Consider the following 23185-nt stretch of genomic DNA (forward strand, 5'->3'; position numbering starts at 1 on the left):
GATGGGGACACACGTGGGTCCACAACTAGAAGAATAGAATAAAACAAACAGGAGAAAAACACAAACGCCAATGTTTCACATATATTTGACGGTTTGAGTGCGTATGTCTTTTCCATGTTCTATCGATGTTATGTTCATCTGTCAGTCGCAATTCATCTCGATCTGTTTCGCTGTCTGCTCTAAAATCTGTCCATTATCCATCACCAACTGCTCTGAACTACTGAGTCCTATCCGCTGCAAACAGCAGCTGCCAACTACTGACTACCTGGTGTTGCGATATCAAGTCCCCTACCCCGGCTGCCCAGAAGCTGCCCTTTCCTCTCTAAGCGTCTCTTTGATACCCCCGTCAAGTGTCGTTGGTTGTCTTTGTTATCTGTTCTGTAGGTTTCTATTGTCGTTAAATCTAAAGGCTCAATCTAAAAATATCTACAGATTCATTGTTTATTTCCCCTTTCTTTGTTTATTCTAGGCCATTTCCTATTTCTTTGTTTATTGTCCTCCTTCTCCTCTCAGCACTTAGTGACCATAGGTCCTCTTCATAGTACCACATAATAGCATAGAAACATTTTGCAACAGTGCATGTAATATCTACATATTTCTTCTACAGCTATTACAGAGGAACACATGGAGTCATTGTAGTGTACGATGTCACAAGTGGCGAATCATTTGCAAATGTGAAGCGATGGTTGCACGAGATTGACCAAAATTGTGATCTTGTCAGCCGAATTCTAGGTAAGTAATTCAACTGTGTGTGAATGACAAATAATTTTGTATAAGTTTGGATTTTCAATATTTTGAAATCAACATTTAAAATGTATCTACTGCTCCGGTTACTGTTCTCATTTTGAGTGTTATTGTCACAGCATTTCGGTGTATGTAATTGACTTTCTTCAGGTGTATCTTGTCAAACTTGGGAATCTTTCTGTCAACCTCTGGAATTTCGAATGGAAGCCTTCATTTAATCCCCAGGGGGGCATGCTCCTATTTTATCAGCCATGACTAGATAAAAATCTTAAGTAATTTGCAAATTGTAGAAGAATTGAAGTTTGCTCAGTATTTTATCTACTACATCCAAAAGTTCTTAGGGGAACATTCTAGTATAAATTTTGGGAGCCTTAAACCTATTCTTGTGTTTACATGTGCAATCTTACTACTTATCATTATAAGAATTTTTTTATTTATAATGAACGAAGCTGTTAGAATTTAAAACGTGTGATGTCTTTATGAAATAGAATGAGTGTTATTTTTAGTTTGTGTTTTTTTTTTTTTAAGTGAATTTTTTTCTTATTTACGAGAAATTCCAAAGCATTAAATTCAAATTGTTAAAAGATTTTTATGTAAATATAGCTCAGTTATCTTTCAGGTAGCTAAATTGTCATCCTAGTTTCAATGTAGCTAAATTGTCATCCTAGTTTCAATGTAGCTAAATTGTCATCCTGGTTTCAATGTAGCTAAATTGTCATCCTGGTTTCAATGTAGCTAAATTGTCATCCTGGTTTCAATGTAGCTAAATTGTCATCCTGGTTTCAATGTAGCTAAATTGTCATCCTGGTTTCAATGTAGCTAAATTGTCATCCTGGTTTCAATGTAGCTAAATTGTCATCCTGGTTTCAATGTAGCTAAATTGTCATCCTAGTTTCAATGTAGCTAAATTGTCATCCTGGTTTCAATGTAGCTAAATTGTCATCCTGGTTTCAATGTAGCTAAATTGTCATCCTAGTTTCAATGTAGCTAAATTGTCATCCTGGTTTCAATGTAGCTAAATTGTCATCCTAGTTTCAATGTAGCTAAATTGTCATCCTGGTTTCAATGTAGCTAAATTGTCATCCTAGTTTCAATGTAGCTAAATGTCATCCTAGTTTCAATGTAGCTAAATTGTCATCCTGGTTTCAATGTAGCTAAATTGTCATCCTAGTTTCAATGTAGCTAAATTGTCATCCTGGTTTCAATGTAGCTAAATTGTCATCCTAGTTTCAATGTAGCTAAATTGTCATCCTAGTTTCAATGTAGCTAAATTGTCATCCTGGTTTCAATGTAGCTAAATTGTCATCCTGGTTTCAATGTAGCTAAATTGTCATCCTGGTTTCAATGTAGCTAAATTGTCATCCTAGTTTCAATGTAGCTAAATTGTAATCCTGGTTTCAATGTAGCTAAATTGTCATCCTGGTTTCAATGTAGCTAAATTGTCATCCTAGTTTCAATGTAGCTAAATTGTCATCCTAGTTTCAATGTAGCTAAATTGTCATCCTGGTTTCAATGTAGCTAAATTGTCATCCTGGTTTCAATGTAGCTAAATTGTCATCCTAGTTTCAATGTAGCTAAATTGTCATCCTAGTTTCAATGTAGCTAAATTGTAATCCTGGTTTCAATGTAGCTAAATTGTCATCCTGGTTTCAATGTAGCTAAATTGTCATCCTAGTTTCAATGTAGCTAAATTGTCATCCTAGTTTCAATGTAGCTAAATTGTCATCCTGGTTTCAATGTAGCTAAATTGTCATCCTAGTTTCAATGTAGCTAAATTGTCATCCTGGTTTCAATGTAGCTAAATTGTCATCCTAGTTTCAATGTAGCTAAATTGTCATCCTAGTTTCAATGTAGCTAAATTGTCATCCTGGTTTCAATGTAGCTAAATTGTCATCCTGGTTTCAATGTAGCTAAATTGTCATCCTGGTTTCAATGTAGCTAAATTGTCATCCTGGTTTCAATGTAGCTAAATTGTCATCCTGGTTTCAATGTAGCTAAATTGTCATCCTGGTTTCAATGTAGCTAAATTGTCATCCTAGTTTCAATGTAGCTAAATTGTCATCCTAGTTTCAATGTAGCTAAATTGTCATCCTGGTTTCAATGTAGCTAAATTGTCATCCTGGTTTCAATGTAGCTAAATTGTCATCCTGGTTTCAATGTAGCTAAATTGTCATCCTAGTTTCAATGTAGCTAAATTGTCATCCTAGTTTCAATGTAGCTAAATTGTCATCCTAGTTTCAATGTAGCTAAATTGTCATCCTGGTTTCAATGTAGCTAAATTGTCATCCTAGTTTCAATGTAGCTAAATTGTCATCCTAGTTTCAATGTAGCTAAATTGTCATCCTGGTTTCAATGTAGCTAAATTGTCATCCTGGTTTCAATGTAGCTAAATTGTCATCCTGGTTTCAATGTAGCTAAATTGTCATCCTGGTTTCAATGTAGCTAAATTGTCATCCTGGTTTCAATGTAGCTAAATTGTCATCCTGGTTTCAATGTAGCTAAATTGTCATCCTAGTTTCAATGTAGCTAAATTGTCATCCTAGTTTCAATGTAGCTAAATTGTCATCCTGGTTTCAATGTAGCTAAATTGTCATCCTGGTTTCAATGTAGCTAAATGTCATCCTGGTTTCAATGTAGCTAAATTGTCATCCTAGTTTCAATGTGGCTAAATTGTCATCCTAGTTTCAATGTGGCTAAATTGTCATCCTAGTTTCAATGTAGGTAAATTGTCATCCTAGTTTCAATGTAGGTAAATTGTCATCCTAGTTTCAATGTAGCTAAATGTCATCCTGGTTTCAATGTAGCTAAATTGTCATCCTGGTTTCAATGTAGCTAAATTGTCATCCTGGTTTCAATGTAGCTAAATTGTCATCCTAGTTTCAATGTAGCTAAATTGTCATCCTGGTTTCAATGTAGGTAAATTGTCATCCTAGTTTCAATGTAGCTAAATTGTCATCCTAGTTTCAATGTAGCTAAATTGTCATCCTGGTTTCAATGTAGCTAAATTGTCATCCTAGTTTCAATGTGGCTAAATTGTCATCCTAGTTTCAATGTAGCTAAATTGTCATCCTGGTTTCAATGTAGCTAAATTGTCATCCTAGTTTCAATGTAGCTAAATTGTCATCCTAGTTTCAATGTAGCTAAATTGTCATCCTGGTTTCAATGTAGCTAAATTGTCATCCTAGTTTCAATGTGGCTAAATTGTCATCCTAGTTTCAATGTAGCTAAATTGTCATCCTGGTTTCAATGTAGCTAAATTGTCATCCTAGTTTCAATGTAGCTAAATTGTCATCCTAGTTTCAATGTAGCTAAATTGTCATCCTGGTTTCAATGTAGCTAAATTGTCATCCTAGTTTCAATGTGGCTAAATTGTCATCCTAGTTTCAATGTAGCTAAATTGTCATCCTAGTTTCAATGTAGCTAAATTGTAATCCTGGTTTCAATGTAGCTAAATTGTCATCCTGGTTTCAATGTAGCTAAATTGTCATCCTAGTTTCAATGTAGCTAAATTGTCATCCTAGTTTCAATGTAGCTAAATTGTCATCTTGGTTTCAATGTAGCTAAATTGTCATCCTAGTTTCAATGTAGCTAAATTGTCATCCTAGTTTCAATGTAGCTAAATTGTCATCCTAGTTTCAATGTAGCTAAATTGTCATCCTGGTTTCAATGTAGCTAAATTGTCATCCTAGTTTCAATGTAGCTAAATTGTCATCCTAGTTTCAATGTAGCTAAATTGTCATCCTGGTTTCAATGTAGCTAAATTGTCATCCTGGTTTCAATGTAGCTAAATTGTCATCCTGGTTTCAATGTAGCTAAATTGTCATCCTGGTTTCAATGTAGCTAAATTGTCATCCTAGTTTCAATGTAGCTAAATTGTCATCCTAGTTTCAATGTAGCTAAATTGTCATCCTAGTTTCAATGTAGCTAAATTGTCATCCTGGTTTCAATGTAGCTAAATTGTCATCCTAGTTTCAATGTAGCTAAATTGTCATCCTGGTTTCAATGTAGCTAAATTGTCATCCTAGTTTCAATGTAGCTAAATTGTCATCCTAGTTTCAATGTAGCTAAATTGTCATCCTGGTTTCAATGTAGCTAAATTGTCATCCTAGTTTCAATGTGGCTAAATTGTCATCCTAGTTTCAATGTAGCTAAATTGTCATCCTAGTTTCAATGTAGCTAAATTGTCATCCTGGTTTCAATGTAGCTAAATTGTCATCCTAGTTTCAATGTGGCTAAATTGTCATCCTAGTTTCAATGTAGCTAAATTGTCATCCTAGTTTCAATGTAGCTAAATTGTAATCCTAGTTTCAATGTGGCTAAATTGTCATCCTAGTTTCAATGTAGCTAAATTGTCATCCTAGTTTCAATGTAGCTAAATTGTCATCCTGGTTTCAATGTAGCTAAATTGTCATCCTAGTTTCAATGTGGCTAAATTGTCATCCTAGTTTCAATGTAGCTAAATTGTCATCCTAGTTTCAATGTAGCTAAATTGTCATCCTAGTTTCAATGTGGCTAAATTGTCATCCTAGTTTCAATGTAGCTAAATTGTCATCCTAGTTTCAATGTAGCTAAATTGTCATCCTGGTTTCAATGTAGCTAAATTGTCATCCTAGTTTCAATGTGGCTAAATTGTCATCCTAGTTTCAATGTAGCTAAATTGTCATCCTAGTTTCAATGTAGCTAAATTGTCATCCTGGTTTCAATGTAGCTAAATTGTCATCCTAGTTTCAATGTGGCTAAATTGTCATCCTAGTTTCAATGTAGCTAAATTGTCATCCTAGTTTCAATGTAGCTAAATTGTAATCCTAGTTTCAATGTGGCTAAATTGTCATCCTAGTTTCAATGTAGCTAAATTGTCATCCTAGTTTCAATGTAGCTAAATTGTCATCCTGGTTTCAATGTAGCTAAATTGTCATCCTAGTTTCAATGTGGCTAAATTGTCATCCTAGTTTCAATGTAGCTAAATTGTCATCCTAGTTTCAATGTAGCTAAATTGTCATCCTAGTTTCAATGTGGCTAAATTGTCATCCTAGTTTCAATGTAGCTAAATTGTCATCCTAGTTTCAATGTAGCTAAATTGTCATCCTGGTTTCAATGTAGCTAAATTGTCATCCTAGTTTCAATGTAGCTAAATTGTCATCTTGGTTTCAATGTAGCTAAATTGTCATCCTAGTTTCAATGTAGCTAAATTGTCATCCTGGTTTCAATGTAGCTAAATTGTCATCCTAGTTTCAATGTAGCTAAATTGTCATCCTAGTTTCAATGTAGATAAATTGTCATCCTGGTTTCAATGTAGCTAAATTGTCATCCTGGTTTCAATGTAGCTAAATTGTCATCTTGGTTTCAATGTAGCTAAATTGTCATCCTAGTTTCAATGTAGCTAAATTGTCATCCTGGTTTCAATGTAGCTAAATTGTCATCCTGGTTTCAATGTAGCTAAATTGTCATCCTAGTTTCAATGTAGCTAAATTGTCATCCTAGTTTCAATGTAGATAAATTGTCATCCTGGTTTCAATGTAGCTAAATTGTCATCCTGGTTTCAATGTAGCTAAATGTCATCCTAGTTTCAATGTAGCTAAATTGTCATCCTAGTTTCAATGTAGATAAATTGTCATCCTGGTTTCAATGTAGCTAAATTGTCATCCTGGTTTCAATGTAGCTAAATTGTCATCCTAGTTTCAATGTAGCTAAATTGTCATCTTGGTTTCAATGTAGCTAAATTGTCATCCTAGTTTCAATGTAGCTAAATTGTCATCCTAGTTTCAATGTAGCTAAATTGTCATCCTAGTTTCAATGTAGCTAAATTGTCATCCTGGTTTCAATGTAGCTAAATTGTCATCCTAGTTTCAATGTAGCTAAATTGTCATCCTAGTTTCAATGTAGCTAAATTGTCATCCTGGTTTCAATGTAGCTAAATTGTCATCCTAGTTTCAATGTGGCTAAATTGTCATCCTAGTTTCAATGTAGCTAAATTGTCATCCTAGTTTCAATGTAGCTAAATTGTCATCCTGGTTTCAATGTAGCTAAATTGTCATCCTAGTTTCAATGTGGCTAAATTGTCATCCTAGTTTCAATGTAGCTAAATTGTCATCCTAGTTTCAATGTAGCTAAATTGTAATCCTGGTTTCAATGTAGCTAAATTGTCATCCTGGTTTCAATGTAGCTAAATTGTCATCCTAGTTTCAATGTAGCTAAATTGTCATCTTGGTTTCAATGTAGCTAAATTGTCATCCTGGTTTCAATGTAGCTAAATTGTCATCCTAGTTTCAATGTAGCTAAATTGTCATCCTAGTTTCAATGTAGCTAAATTGTCATCCTAGTTTCAATGTAGCTAAATTGTCATCCTAGTTTCAATGTAGCTAAATTGTCATCCTGGTTTCAATGTAGCTAAATTGTCATCCTGGTTTCAATGTAGCTAAATTGTCATCCTAGTTTCAATGTAGCTAAATTGTCATCTTGGTTTCAATGTAGCTAAATTGTCATCCTAGTTTCAATGTAGCTAAATTGTCATCCTAGTTTCAATGTAGCTAAATGTCATCCTAGTTTCAATGTAGCTAAATGTCATCCTAGTTTCAATGTAGCTAAATTGTCATCCTGGTTTCAATGTAGCTAAATTGTCATCCTAGTTTCAATGTAGCTAAATTGTCATCCTAGTTTCAATGTAGCTAAATTGTCATCCTAGTTTCAATGTAGCTAAATTGTCATCCTGGTTTCAATGTAGCTAAATTGTCATCCTAGTTTCAATGTAGCTAAATTGTCATCCTAGTTTCAATGTAGCTAAATTGTCATCCTGGTTTCAATGTAGCTAAATTGTCATCCTGGTTTCAATGTAGCTAAATTGTCATCCTGGTTTCAATGTAGCTAAATTGTCATCCTAGTTTCAATGTAGCTAAATTGTCATCCTAGTTTCAATGTAGCTAAATTGTCATCCTAGTTTCAATGTAGCTAAATTGTCATCCTGGTTTCAATGTAGCTAAATTGTCATCCTAGTTTCAATGTAGCTAAATTGTCATCCTGGTTTCAATGTAGCTAAATTGTCATCCTGGTTTCAATGTAGCTAAATTGTCATCCTAGTTTCAATGTGGCTAAATTGTCATCCTAGTTTCAATGTGGCTAAATTGTCATCCTAGTTTCAATGTAGGTAAATTGTCATCCTAGTTTCAATGTAGGTAAATTGTCATCCTAGTTTCAATGTAGCTAAATGTCATCCTGGTTTCAATGTAGCTAAATTGTCATCCTAGTTTCAATGTGGCTAAATTGTCATCCTAGTTTCAATGTGGCTAAATTGTCATCCTAGTTTCAATGTAGGTAAATTGTCATCCTAGTTTCAATGTAGGTAAATTGTCATCCTAGTTTCAATGTAGCTAAATGTCATCCTGGTTTCAATGTAGCTAAATTGTCATCCTGGTTTCAATGTAGCTAAATTGTCATCCTGGTTTCAATGTAGCTAAATTGTCATCCTAGTTTCAATGTAGCTAAATTGTCATCCTGGTTTCAATGTAGGTAAATTGTCATCCTAGTTTCAATGTAGCTAAATTGTCATCCTAGTTTCAATGTAGCTAAATTGTCATCCTGGTTTCAATGTAGCGAAATTGTCATCCTAGTTTCAATGTGGCTAAATTGTCATCCTAGTTTCAATGTAGATAAATTGTCATCCTGGTTTCAATGTAGCTAAATTGTCATCCTGGTTTCAATGTAGCTAAATTGTCATCTTGGTTTCAATGTAGCTAAATTGTCATCCTAGTTTCAATGTAGCTAAATTGTCATCCTGGTTTCAATGTAGCTAAATTGTCATCCTGGTTTCAATGTAGCTAAATTGTCATCCTAGTTTCAATGTAGCTAAATTGTCATCCTAGTTTCAATGTAGCTAAATTGTAATCCTGGTTTCAATGTAGCTAAATTGTCATCCTGGTTTCAATGTAGCTAAATTGTCATCCTAGTTTCAATGTAGCTAAATTGTCATCTTGGTTTCAATGTAGCTAAATTGTCATCCTGGTTTCAATGTAGCTAAATTGTCATCCTAGTTTCAATGTAGCTAAATTGTCATCCTAGTTTCAATGTAGCTAAATTGTCATCCTAGTTTCAATGTAGCTAAATTGTCATCCTAGTTTCAATGTAGCTAAATTGTCATCCTAGTTTCAATGTAGCTAAATTGTCATCCTGGTTTCAATGTAGCTAAATTGTCATCCTAGTTTCAATGTAGCTAAATTGTCATCTTGGTTTCAATGTAGCTAAATTGTCATCCTAGTTTCAATGTAGCTAAATTGTCATCCTAGTTTCAATGTAGCTAAATGTCATCCTAGTTTCAATGTAGCTAAATGTCATCCTAGTTTCAATGTAGCTAAATTGTCATCCTGGTTTCAATGTAGCTAAATTGTCATCCTAGTTTCAATGTAGCTAAATTGTCATCCTAGTTTCAATGTAGCTAAATTGTCATCCTAGTTTCAATGTAGCTAAATTGTCATCCTGGTTTCAATGTAGCTAAATTGTCATCCTAGTTTCAATGTAGCTAAATTGTCATCCTAGTTTCAATGTAGCTAAATTGTCATCCTGGTTTCAATGTAGCTAAATTGTCATCCTAGTTTCAATGTAGGTAAATTGTCATTCTGGTTTCAATGTAGCTAAATTGTCATTCTGGTTTAAATGTAGCTAAATGTCATCCTAGTTTCAATGTAGCTAAATTGTCATCCTAGTTTCAATGTAGCTAAATTGTCATCCTAGTTTCAATGTAGCTAAATTGTCATCCTGGTTTCAATGTAGCTAAATTGTCATCCTGGTTTCAATGTAGCTAAATTGTCATCCTGGTTTCAATGTAGCTAAATTGTCATCCTGGTTTCAATGTAGCTAAATTGTCATCCTAGTTTCAATGTAGGTAAATTGTCATTCTGGTTTCAATGTAGCTAAATTGTCATCCTGGTTTCAATGTAGCTAAATTGTCATCCTAGTTTCAATGTAGCTAAATGTCATCCTGGTTTCAATGTAGCTAAATTGTCATCCTAGTTTCAATGTAGCTAAATTGTCATCCTAGTTTCAATGTAGCTAAATTGTCATCCTAGTTTCAATGTAGCTAAATTGTCATCCTAGTTTCAATGTAGCTAAATTGTCATCCTAGTTTCAATGTAGCTAAATTGTCATCCTAGTTTCAATGTAGCTAAATTGTCATCCTGGTTTCAATGTAGCTAAATTGTCAATGTAAATTCTAAAATGAAAACGTATGCAAATTCATTGTTTTAATTTTTTTTTTTTTTTTTGTCCATTTAATTAAGATAAATCTCTTTCATGCAGGAAGTGACATGCATGGTAATATTTTCTGAGATTTTTATTTAAGGTTAGATTTGAAAAAATGGACAATGAAGAGAAACTAAGTTATTATAATAATTATTTACTTTGATATAACTTTATTTAACAAAATGAGTGATGCAGGCTGTCTGGGAAAATCAGTTGTAAAAAGTGATATTCTCCTGAAGGTTCAATCCCCAGTGTGAGTGATCGAAAAATACAATTGCGAATGGGTGACTAAAAAATACAATTGCAAATTACTCAGAACCTCTATCGAGTCATGGCTGTCAAAACAAGAACATGCTACCCCTGTGAAGTAAATAAAGGGTCTCGCTTTAAATTCTGTCCAAATTCCCAAGTTTGACAGAAATATTCCAGAGTTCAACAAGATACACTTGAAGAAGGTCGGAGGTTATATTGACCGAAACATTGGGAAAATGACACTCAAGATGAGAACAGTAGTCTGATGAATCAAAATACAAATAACCAATCCTCATCTCAAAATTTAGAAACGTTATGATTTTTGGTGTACAATATTTTCTTTCTGCTACAGATATATACATCATGAAGATTTTTCTTTTCTTTTATAGAGTGACGATAGTAATTTTTTTTATATACTGGGTATAGTAAGTAAAGTTTATATGAATATAAATTTAAAATATGTTTAAATAATAAAAAAAAAAAATGAATAAGGTAAAAATGTAGATGTGTTTTGTCAGTCGGTGACATGGTAATTTCATGCTATTCTTGCATTAATTGATGTTGTTAGGATAGCAAAAACGTAAAACATATGATGTATGATATAGTAAAAAAAAAAAAACGTATGACGTATGATAGTAAAAAGCTAATAAGATTGTTTTGATTGTTCCAATCCAGGTCTGATCACAAAATACAATTGATATTTTTATTAACAGAAATTATGTTGCATTTTTGCCCCGGGCAATGCGGGGTAACCCTGCTACTTATTAATATCTGTAAGAGTTTAAAAGCAAATCCAAAGTTGGCAATGTTTTAAGTTAAAAGCCATACTTTACCAAGAATTACACTTGTATTTCAATTCCATTGTTTTATTTTTTGCTGTGAAGCAGAAAATAAAAATAAAGTCGCGTACACAATAGCAGGCAGATAGCACTTTTTTTTTTAATTTTAAACGTTTTGGTTTTATTTTAATTTCTATTCACATGTCGAATGGCTGGGTTCTTTGAGTGCAACAAAAAAAAGAAACTGGAGAGTTCGATTCGTAGCAAAAGGGAGGTAAATCTTTTTTGAAAACTGAAAATCTTTGGCCAATTTAGCAAAACTTAATTTTCGCTAATTGTCTTCGAAAACTGTTTTCATTAATAATTAACTTTATAACTCATTGTTTTTCGAAATTTTTGGATATATTCATTACTGCGACATGACAATTCAGTAAAAAAATTTGTTTGATATCTATTTTTAAGATTGCTTTACCATCAACGCTTTTTATTTTGCTATTTTTACTGTCGATGTTCTGTAGTTAGTTTTTACCATTTAATGTTCTTTCGCAAGTTGAAAGCTACAGATAAAAATGATGCATGATCAATTTGTAATGAATTGAGAAAAAGTTGGTATGAAGACGAAATCGTTATGTCCATTTCTTTCAAACCCCTTATTTTTTTTTTTTTTTTTTATATATTTGCTACACACACACACACACATGATTGCTACTTCTTGCCATCTCTTCAGTTATTGCGTCCATGAGCACGTTTTAATCTGACTTTAGTTTTGCTTTTTCTTTCTTGTTTCTTTTTCTTCCCTCTCTCTTTTTCGCTCATACATACAGTTATCTTGAACTTGCTTGTCATTGGATTCTGGCTGTGGATGTTCAGAGAGTGATACACGTGTCGTACAAGCATTTATCATTGAGATCATTTTGTACAGATATCTCTTCTTTACAAGTCGTGTGTGTGTGTGTGTGTGTGTGTGTATATATATATATATATATATATATATATATAAATATAAATACATGTTGTTTTTCTCTCTTCCCCACAGTCGGAAATAAATGCGATGATGTTGAGAAAAAGGTGGTAGAGTTTGATGATGCTCAACGTTTTGCTCACCAGATGGGTATCCAGTTATACGAAGCCAGTGCGAAAGAAAACATCCGTGTTGAAGAGGTGTGTATCCTAGCACCACTTTTATTTTATGCTTTCTTTGTTTCCTATCAGCCACGCCAAATATGTCGATTTTTGGTTTTTAATTTTAACAATAATTAAATTTGGTATGATTTATCTCTCTGGGAGTTAGGAAGGTTGTCTTCCTTAGATATGAATAATTACCCCATATTTTTGGATGTAAACAAACATATTCCTTGTTTATTTATTTACTTTATAAAATAGTTATCCACAGACACATATTTCACCATATCTAGGCTCAGCAGTGTGACTATATATCTACCCTGACTCACACAATTTAGTAAGGTTAAAAAAAGCTATCAGACCAAACTATTTTGCTGTCTTGGGTTTTACAATAAATCACTAAAGCATTCAATACTTTTTGTCATCTTAAATAGCACTAAAATTTCACAGAATAACAGTTAATATCATTTATTGTCTGTGAAATTTATAGAATCTAAAACAACTTAGATAAAAAGTTATACCTGCCTTTTTGACAAAAACTGCCATTTTGAACATTATGCCTGACACTAATATATATATATATTACTAGCATTGGTGCCCGGCGTTGCCCGGGTATTTGGAGGTGTATGTTGAGCAAAAAAAAAAAAAAAAAGCGGTCAATTTTTTTAACTTTGACCCCTATTATGACCCCTTAAAATTTATTGTTTTGGGCTCAAATCAAGTTATTAAGTTAGATCCATGTCCAAGGAATCTATATCTGAAATGTCAAGTGTTTAGACCCAAAATTGTCGGAGGAGTTTGGTAGAGTTCTCAAAGGTCAAATCGTTGAACTTTGACCTCTTAATCGCCAAATTTCAGGCCAAAAAATGATCACGTCAATTTTCCCAAATCTCAGTACCCTGTATATCAAATTTTGAGTCCGTAGACTTAAAATTGACAGTTATTTCATATGGAAATGTACATACACAGACACTTTCACTTTTATAGATATATAGATTGATAACCAATATGGTGACACAAGGCATTTTCCCCATGTGTGTTTTGAAGTCAATTATTTTTTTTTGGGGGGGGGGGTATAAATGTATTTTTTTAAATTTATTTTTGCAGACTTTACATATCTCCATTTTCTTTCATCTTTTTTCTTCAAATCCCTTTTCATTCCATATGAAAACTCTCCAACAGTTTTTTGAGGAACATACACCTGTATCTGAGGAATTGTTTAGTGGTCTTACACAGGTTTCATTGAAAAGTGAAAGACATACTACATGAAAAATAAACTATAAATAATGAAAACTTAAGTGTGAATTTCATCCAAGGATGTAGTACTGTTGCCACATCTGGGCAGAAGCTGCTATAAAGGACTTATCCTGCCTTGATAGAGTTCAAAATAGACTTTGTAGCCTCATAGGAGATGTCCTTTTTTCTTCCCTGCAACCTCTATCTCACAGAAGAGATGTGAGTTTTTTGCTTTATCGTTATTTTCATGGCAGGTGCTCAACTGAGCTTCAATCTATGGTTCCCCCTTCGCCAAACTTTCACATGAAACACTCTTCTAATTGAAAACACTATCAATAATTCCCCCCACTCTTTATCTGTACCTAAACGTAGATTCCATGAGCAAAGCTTCTTTCTTAGAACTGCATGCCTGTGGAACTGTCTTCCGTTTTCCTGCTTTCCAACTGACTACAATATGGTTGTCTTCAAGTCCAATGTAAACAAATTCTTGATGAGCCGTTCCCCTTAAGTTAACAAATTTATTAAATTTCCATTACTGACAATTACTATTTTGTCCAATTGACTACTGTACACTCTTTAACCCTTATCCTCAAGTGGCCCCTGAACCTTGATAAGCGGTGATGCCTATATGAAATAAAAAAAAAATACATCTGGTTTTTGAATGATAACTAATGATCGATATATGCTCTGTAAGTGAAAAATCATTTCTATTGAGCTTTTGTTACAATTCGAATAATTATTTGTCATGCCCCAATTGAAATGAATGGTTCTTATTTTGAGGAAGCGCCATGTCTTGACAAGCTCCTGAGGCTGACCTTCACTCTTGGTCTGTAGTGGAACACATACATCAAATCCGTTGCCAAGGTTGCTGGGAAAATCGTTGGATTACTCTACCATTCTCACTGCCGATGCAATCCTCTATTTGTTTAAGGGCCAGGTATAAATAGAGTACTGTCGCCACATCTGGACAGGAGCTGTTTGGTGCGCTCTTTTGCCTTAGAGTTCAAAAGTGGTTTAAAAACCTAGTAGGTGATGTCTTTTTCTCTTCCCTGCAACCTCTTTCCCACAAGAGAGACGTTGCTAGCCTGTCTCTGCTCTATTGTGTTTGACTGAACTCCAATCTATGGTTCCCCACTTGCCAAACTTTCACAAAAAAAAACAAAAAACACTCGACTAACTACAACCACTATCAACAATTTCTCCACTCTCTATCTGTGCCTAAATCTAAACACAGATTTCATGAACAAAGCTTCTTTCCCAGGACTGCCTCCCTGTGGAACACTGTTCTGCTGACCTGCTTCCCGGTTGGATACAACACGGTAGCTTTCAAATCCAATGTAAACAAGTTCTTGGTGAGCTGTCCCCATAAATAATCAAATCTTACCCAATTTACACACCATTAATGATTACTACACTACCCTCCCCTTACATTCATTAACCCTTATCCTTGAGTGGCCTTTTGACCTTGATAAGTCCAAAAAAAAAAATGTACCTCATTAGTATATATTTTCTTACAATGATGAGATATATGTACATGCACACACATACATATATATATATATATAATTTTTTTTTTAATTTTTTTTTTTTTTTTTTCAGTTGTTCCTTGGCATTACAAAGCTGGTGCTAACCAACAAGAAGGAGCAGCAGCTGAAGAATGCAAGCGAAGGCATCCACTTGACGCAGAAATCGCCTAAGCAAAAGAAACGGTGCTGCTGAAGGGGAAATAACTGTGACACAGTGGACATTTCTCCCTCTTTACTTCCTCCTCCTGCTACTACCCTCTCATACATTTTTTTTTTTTTTTTTGCTTTTTCTTTCTTGTTTCTTTCTTTCTTCTCTCTTTATCGCTCATACATACATTCTTTTTTTGTTATCCTTACTCCTATTCCTCTTCCTCCATGAAATACCTCCCCTCCCTATCCGTTTTTCTATGAAAAAAACTTTAATAAAACACTTATATAAGTAAACATAAAAAATTTAAATTGTTTTTTTTTTCTTTTTTTTTTATATTACGGAATTTGGTTCTGTTTGAAATAAATATGTAAAATAAAAATTCTTTTAATTTCTGGAATTTGCATTGTTTTCTTTTTCTCTGTGATAACATTGTATGTGCAAAGTAAAGACCAACAAAATGTGAATTTAAGTAAAAATGGCAGAAGAGTTTGGGTAAAAATGGTACGAGTGGATATATGCAAATGCAAATATATAGTTGAAAATCTAGTTTTTATCAAAATATAATACATAAAGGGTAAACATTAAAAAGTTTGTAAAATTAAAAAATATATACCTAAAATTAAAAGTTAAAATATTTGGATCATTTTAGCTTTAGGTACCCTAGAATTAAATAAACAATGTGCGCATATTTCACAAAATTTTTTTTTTTTTTTTTTTTTTTTTTATCGACAAAGTAAATTAAATTAAAACAAAATATTTGAATAAAATGGTTTACTTTCAAGATTTATGCACAAAAAAAAGAGGTAACAAACAAAAGTTAGAAAAAATATCTTTTTTTTTTTTTTTCTTCAACTGGTGTGATAACATTCACTTGTTTAATGTTTTCTTTGTTTAAATGCTTTCTCTACGTTAAAAAATGACCTTGTGTCTAACTCTGCCCTCATCTGGAGGCAAGTAAACTAGATACACAATCTCTAACAACTATTAAAATATAAAACATTCTGTAAATAAAACTATTTATTTTAAGATTTTTATGCTGATAAATGAACATTTAATTTACGCCCCCCCACACACACACACACACTTTTTTCTTAAAATAATTCTTTTCTTACAATTATGCATAACTAAAATTTGTAACCTTTTTTTTTTTTTTTTTTTTTTTTTATCTAAAGTTTACAAACAGAACCCTTTTGCAAACAAATTTGCAAAAGAAACCGGAATAAAAGCTATAGACATGTTCTTTTGGTATTTCCTAATTCTGGGGTGTCTCTAATTGATCTAAAAAATTTAAACCTCCTAACCTTTTCTAAATTTGCCCCTAGGTTTATTTAGTATGCTAGTCCCTTATTCCTTTGGGTAGTTAGGATTAATGGGAATATGTACACACACGTACATACATGTACATGTAAGGATGTGATTTGGAAGATAATTGATGTAGATTAGGAAGAGAGTTGGGGGCAAGAGGGACTCCAGCATTAATACTCTGAGCTTCTGATTTTTGCCTGTTGACCTATCAGACAAATGAATTGAAAAGACATTGCCAGCTATCTGTAACTGGAGATTTTGTGAAGTAGACCTTTTATGCCATGCTCTATCAAAGGCCTATGATATGTCAAGAGCAACTGCCCTAGAAATGAAGCCTCTAAGAGATTTGCTAATCCTATATAACCATAAGCACATCTGCTGTAGATCTAGCAGAATGGAAACCATATTGAATATCACTAAGTTTATTTTTGCTTAGGTGGTAGACTACTTCTCTATTTAACAGTTTCCAGCAACTCCTGACACACAGGAGACTTATTGGTCTGTACTGAGAGGGAGATGAGCGATCACCTGAATTCTTAAATACAGGGTATACTAACGAGGTTTTCCAGAGTGTTGGGAAGCAATTCTCCTTAAGACAACAGTTTTGTAAGTATGGGAGCTTCTTTTCTTTTTTTTTTTTTTTTTTTTTACATAGGCGTCACCACTTATCAAGGCCGATAGGCCACTCAAGGATAAGGGTTAAAGAGTGTAGAGTAGTCAAAAGGACAATATAGTAATCGATAGTAATGGAAGTTCGGTAAATTTGTTAACTTAAGTGGAACGGCTCATCAGAAACTTGTTCACGTTGGACTTGAAGACAACCATATTATAGACAGCAGGAAAACAGAAGACAATTCCACAGGCGTGCAGTTCTAAGAAAGAAGCTTTGATCATGGAATCTGTTTAGGTTTAGGTACAGATAAAGAGTGGGGAAAATTATTGATAATGTTTTCAGCTAGTCTAGTGTTTCTTGTGAAAGTTTGGCGAGGGGGGGGACCATAGATTGAAGCTCAGTCGAACACTTTCCATGAAAATAACGATAAAGCAGAGACAAACTCGCAACATCTCTTCTGTGAGATAGAGGTTGCAGCGAAGAGAAAAGGACATCTCCCAACAGGCCACGAAGTCTATTTTGAACTCTATCAAGACAGGACAAGTCTTTTCTAGCAGCTCCTGCCCATATGTGGCAACAGTATTCCATCCTTGGACGTATCTGGCTCTTATATAGATAGAGAATTGCATTAGCAGTGAGATATCTACTGGATCGATAGAAGGATCCGACCATTTTTCCAGCAGCCTTGGCAACAGATTTGATGTACGTATTCCATTTAAGATCAGGAGTAAAGGTCAAACCCAGAAGCTTGTCAAAACTTGAGGCCTCCCCAAGACGAGAGCCATTCATTTTAATTGATGCCAGATGGGGATCAGAACGTTGATGATGTAAAGATAGAAGCTTGGTTTTAGATGAATTAAAAGTAATCAGCCACTCCTTTCCCCATTGTACAACGTGATCAAGATCAGAGGAGAGAGAACCGGAGAGAACTTGGTCGTTTACTGTCTTAGATGTGCTACCATAGATGGTAGTGTCGTCAGCAAAAATGTCTACGAATGATGTAAGGATGTGATTTGGAAGATCATTAATGTAGATCAGGAAAAGAGTTGGGCCCATGATGGACCCCTGAGAGACTCCAGCATTTATACTGTGAGCTTCTGATTTTTGCCCATCAACTACTACTCTTATGAACCTATCAGAGAGAAATGATTTAATAATTGAGAAGACATTTCTAGCTATACCATAGCTGGAGATCTTGTGAAGTAAACCTTTATGCCATACTCTATCAAAGGCCTTAGATATGTCAAGAGCAATTGCCCTAGAAAGGTTGCCTCTGTCGAGAGATTCGCTAATCCTATGAGATATAACTGTAAGCACATCTGCTGTAGATCTAGCAGAACGGAAACCATATTGTGTGTCACTAAGAAGGTTATTTTTGATGAGATGGTTGATTACTTCTCTATTTAACACAGATTCCAGCAACTTACTTATGACACACAGGAGACTTATTGGCCTGTACTGAGAGGGGGATGAACGATCACCTGAATTCTTAAATACAGGGCATACTGATGAGATTTTCCAGGGTGATGGGAAGCAATTTTCCTTAAGACAACGTTTAAACAGTTTTGTAAGTATTGGTGCTAGTTCTGGTTGAAGTTTTTTGAGTACTATAATTGGAATACCGTCAGGGACGGTTGCTTTACTGGAATCAAGGTTTTTGATTAGCTTGCCAACATCATGTACAAATATATGTATATCACATAGCGTGTTTTCTGATACAGGAGGAAATATTGGGGGTTGGCGGCCTTGGCTGCAAATGGTAGAATTAGCTGCAAAGTTCTTTGCAAAGAGTTTGGCTTTGTCTGATGCTGATGAGATTACCTCAGGTCTATTGATAATAGTTGGGATAGATCACACGCTTCTGTTCAGGATTCTGTTTCCTATTTGTCAAAACTGGTGGGAACCAAGCCGCTGCTCAGGTACTTTGGACTTGACGGACTGAGCATACAACTCTCTTGCCTTCTTTATTACTTTCTTACAATGGTTGCTGGCAGACCTGAAAGCGGCTTTAGTTTCCATACATCTATTACGTTGGGAGCAGTGGAAAAAGTGATTTCTGTGCGCAATGGCAGCAGCACATTCTGGAGAGAACCATGGCTGGCTGTTAGTTTTTTGCTGGAACTTTTTCGAGGGTATGAAACAGTCTATACCTACAATTAACCATTCCGTCAGGTCTGATACTATAGAGGCTACATCCTTTTTAAACATGGAACGCAGAGGTAGATCCAATATAAATGTACGGAAGCTATCCCAGTCAGCCATAGTGTATCGTATACTGTATGATGGAGAGGTACGTCTGAGGACTTATTAAATTTCATTTTTATCTTAATTGATACAACAGAGTGGTCAGAAGATCCAAGAAGAGACAGAACAGAAACTGAACATAGTTCAGGGCAAGTTGTGAGAAAAAGGTCTAGTAGACTCGCATACTGGCCGTCATTGTCGAGCACACGGGTGGGTTCGTGAACAATCTGAGTGAGGTAACATGCAATGAATAAAATAAAAAAAAATGAACACATTTCTGCAGCACTAATATATATAAGAAATTTAAGACCATAAATTATATTGTACATGAATTTATTATTCAACAGGATACACAAATAAGATATATTAAAAATTCCTATCTTGGTTGTATTGAGGCGTTTTATTTGGTTGAGATTCACTCTAAGTTTGCAGATTTTGGGTTGTAAACTTATTTTTTACTTATATCCAGCGGTTCTTGCTTGCTTGAATCTTGTCTTATAATAAAGTTGTATTCTTGTCTGTTTGTTCACAATTTAATTAATATGTACGAAAAGTAGTTTCACAAATTTACATACTGAAAACGAACTTATTTACACTTTTATTCCAGCATAATTTATATATATATATATATATATATATATACACACACACACACAATGTATTTAAAAGAAATCTATATAAAATGAATATCCTCATTTGCATATTACATTAAAAAAATGTATTTAAATAATTGACCTAATTTTATTGTTTGTTGTAATATAATCCTTTTAATTCTTCTATTTAGAAATATTATTTAAAGTTAATTTACTTAATTTAATTTATTTTCAATTATTAATAGCTGACAACAGCACATTTAAAACCGGAAGTAAGCTTATTTATTTAAGCTATGAAAGTTACTTCACATTTGATTTTCATAGACCAAGATGGATGTGTTTTATGCTTTCCTAAATTCAACATGTGTCGAATTTTCCTAACAAGGGTATTTGGTGTATTTTAAATAGTATGTGAGTAACCCCTTTGCCCAGCAATATATTTCGATCGGGTATATACAGCTAATATATATATATATATATATATATATATATATGTATATATATAAGGCCTACATGCAGTTAATTAACAAAGCATATTCAATATTTGTCAAGTGGCAGGCAACTTTCATTAGTGTGCTGCATCTGACTAGCTTGAATTGCCAGACTTAATTAGTTATAATCGTTAACTTTTATTGGAAAACATTTAATAAAAAATGAGTAGAGGATTGACTTCATAATATTTTACTATATTCATATTTTTAGAATCATGACAATATGAGTTAACTTTCATTTTGCTTTTAGCAAATTATTGTTTAATAGCATTTTGAAAGTCGGATTTAATTATATAAAAGTATTATTTGGTTATTAAATGAAATGAACAAAATTTGGTGTTCATTTACAATGCGACTCAAGTGAAATATGTAAATGGTAATTTAAAATAAAATAACAGGACATCTAAATGTTTATATACATATATTCTACCTATCTTGCGTTGAGTATTTTGGTTTTTGCTCCCCAAAATACTCAACCCAAGATAGGTAAAATATATGTATTTAAACATTTAGAAGTTTTCCTATTATTTTATTTTAAATGCTTTTTGGGTAAACAAATGGAGTTTACGTCATTTGGGCAATGTTTAATAATTATAATTTTGCATACCAAATAGCGTAATGGTTAGAAGTGCTGACTGACAAATAGGAGGTTGAGTAGAGCTGCACTGAAAAACTGTGATACAGCAAAACAGTGTCTGTGGTTGACAGACAGACATATATATCTATATTTTTTTTTTTTTTTTACACAGTGGTCACCACTTATCAAGGCCCGGAAGCCACTCAGGGATAAGGGTTATTGCAAATACATTACGTTAGTGTGGAGATTTGATGAAGTGTTTACTTAAGGGGGCAGTTTATTAGGAATTTGTTAACGTTGGACTTGAAGACATCCAAGTTGTAGTCAGGTGGGAAGCAGGCAGACGGAACAGAGTTCCACAGGCGTGCAGTTCTAAGAAAGAAGCTTTGTTCATGAAATCCACGTTTTAATTTAGGCACAGATAAAGAGTGGGGGAAATTTTTCACAGTGGATTCGGCTAGATGAGTGTTTTTCGTGAAAGATTGGCGAGGGGGGGGGCCAGAGATTGGAGTTCAGACGAGCACCTGCCATAGAAATAACGATAAAACAAGGATAGGCTCGCAACGTCTCTTCCGTGGGAGAGAGGTTGCAGCGTAGAGAAAAGGACATCCCCCACTAAGCCATGAAGTGTATTCTTGTACTCTGTCAAGGCAGGATAGGCTGTTTTTAGCAGCTCCTGCCCAGATATGGCAGCAGTATTCCATCCTTGGACGTACTTGGCTTTTATATAGATAAGAGAATTGCGGTAGAAGGATCCCACCATCTTTCCAGCGACCTTGGTAACAGACTTGATGTACGTGTTCCATTTCAGATCAGGAGTAAAGGTCAAACCCAGAAGCTTGTCAAAGTACGGGGCCTCTCCCAGACGAGAGCCATCCATCCCAATTGATGCCAGATGGGGATCAGAGCGTTGATGATGTAAGGATATATATTTCCCCAAAGCCTTTTGGAAATAGGGTACGATTATGAATGTCTCTAGTATCAAATAATCTTTATACTCTGTGAAATTTACTTTATCTATGAAAACCAAAGAGGGGATATATAACATATGAGAAACATTTGGAACAAAATCTCCCCTCGCTGTTATTTCAGATCATTTGAAACCATAGCAGCAAGTTTTAGTCTCCTCTTCATCAAGGCCAGAGGTTTTGGGAAAATATCAGATATTTTGTAATTCATATACAAAACTCGGAAAACAAATAACTATGAATGAAATATTGGTAAAGTATCTTTCTCCCCATAAAAAAATCCTTTCAAATTACCACTAAAAAAGGGTTTCAAGGATGCTGAAAAACGAAAATAAGTTGAAATTCCGGGAAACTAGTAGTTTTCAAGATATGAAGAAATTATAGTTTTAAAAAGTGGGGGATCACTTTTTTATATTAATTAAACATAAAATGAGCACCCACTTTATAGCCACCTTTTTGGAGGGGGGGGCGTCTGTTAATTTTTTTTTTAGGACTAGTGTTTATTTGGTACTCATGGCCTGATAGACCAACACAAAACCTACCTTAAAAAACTGGTTTTCTACAGGTTTTCAGGTGTGCTGAAAACGAATATTGCATTTAAATTTTCCGCAAATAAGTATTTTTCCATATATTAAGCAATGTAATTCTTTGTTATAAGTGGTGGCCATTGTGGTATGCGCAAGCACGCATATTTTTGCTTAATATCTGGAAAAATACTTATTTTCAGAAAATTTAAATGTGATATTTGTTTTCAGCACACACAAAAACCTATAGAAAACAAGTTTTTTAAGGTAGGTTTTGTGTTGGTCTACCAGGCCACAATAAATACCATCCCTAAAAAAAAAAAAAAAAAAAAAAAAAAGATCCCACTCACACAAAAAAAAAAGAAAAAAAAAAAGGTGGCCATAAAGTGGGTGCTTATTTTACCTAAAATTAGTATGGAAAAGAGATCCCCTACTTTTTTTTAACAATGTGCAACCTTAAGGACAAATGTCACGTAGCTCACTACACAATTCAGGTCATTAGCTTTCCAACAAGCCTTTATTTGTTAAATTCTGATCAATATTCACTGAGATTTTGCACTTATAAAATTGGCAAAAAAAGTATGGTTATAGCTATACTGGTAGCCAAATTAAATATTTAAATGCTCATATCTTTGGTTCTATGCGTCGAAACTACATGAAAATTTGCAGGCTTTTTGAAGATTATATAATACTATTCTTTGGTTAAAATTTTATAGCAATTGGTAAGCTATATTTTCAAACCAATAAAATATGCCCAAATTTGTCTACATTTCTACATATAGTGTCTGGCAGGCAGCTTCAGTTGTCTCCCCTACATTTGTCGGTTTTACTG

The 23185-nt window shown here is 34.0% G+C and overlaps 1 protein-coding gene across 1 annotated transcript in view; it reads left to right on the forward strand.

Annotated features, from left to right (window-relative positions):
- The window catches only part of LOC145268448 (ras-related protein Rab-35-like), a 56233-nt gene extending 40798 nt beyond the window's left edge, over nt 1-15435 (forward strand). The window contains exons 4-6 of the mRNA XM_080124015.1: nt 608-732; nt 12040-12164; nt 14961-15435. Coding sequence (XP_079980141.1) covers nt 608-732; nt 12040-12164; nt 14961-15080 — 370 coding nt within the window. The 3' untranslated portion in view covers nt 15081-15435. The remainder of the gene's footprint in view (nt 1-607; nt 733-12039; nt 12165-14960) is intronic.
- Nucleotides 15436-23185: the final 7750 nt, after the last annotated feature.

The sequence above is a fragment of the Euprymna scolopes genome, chromosome 43, assembly GCF_053919585.1.
Source record: "Euprymna scolopes isolate OS-2025 chromosome 43, ASM5391958v1, whole genome shotgun sequence".
NCBI lineage: Eukaryota > Metazoa > Mollusca > Cephalopoda > Sepiida > Sepiolidae > Euprymna > Euprymna scolopes.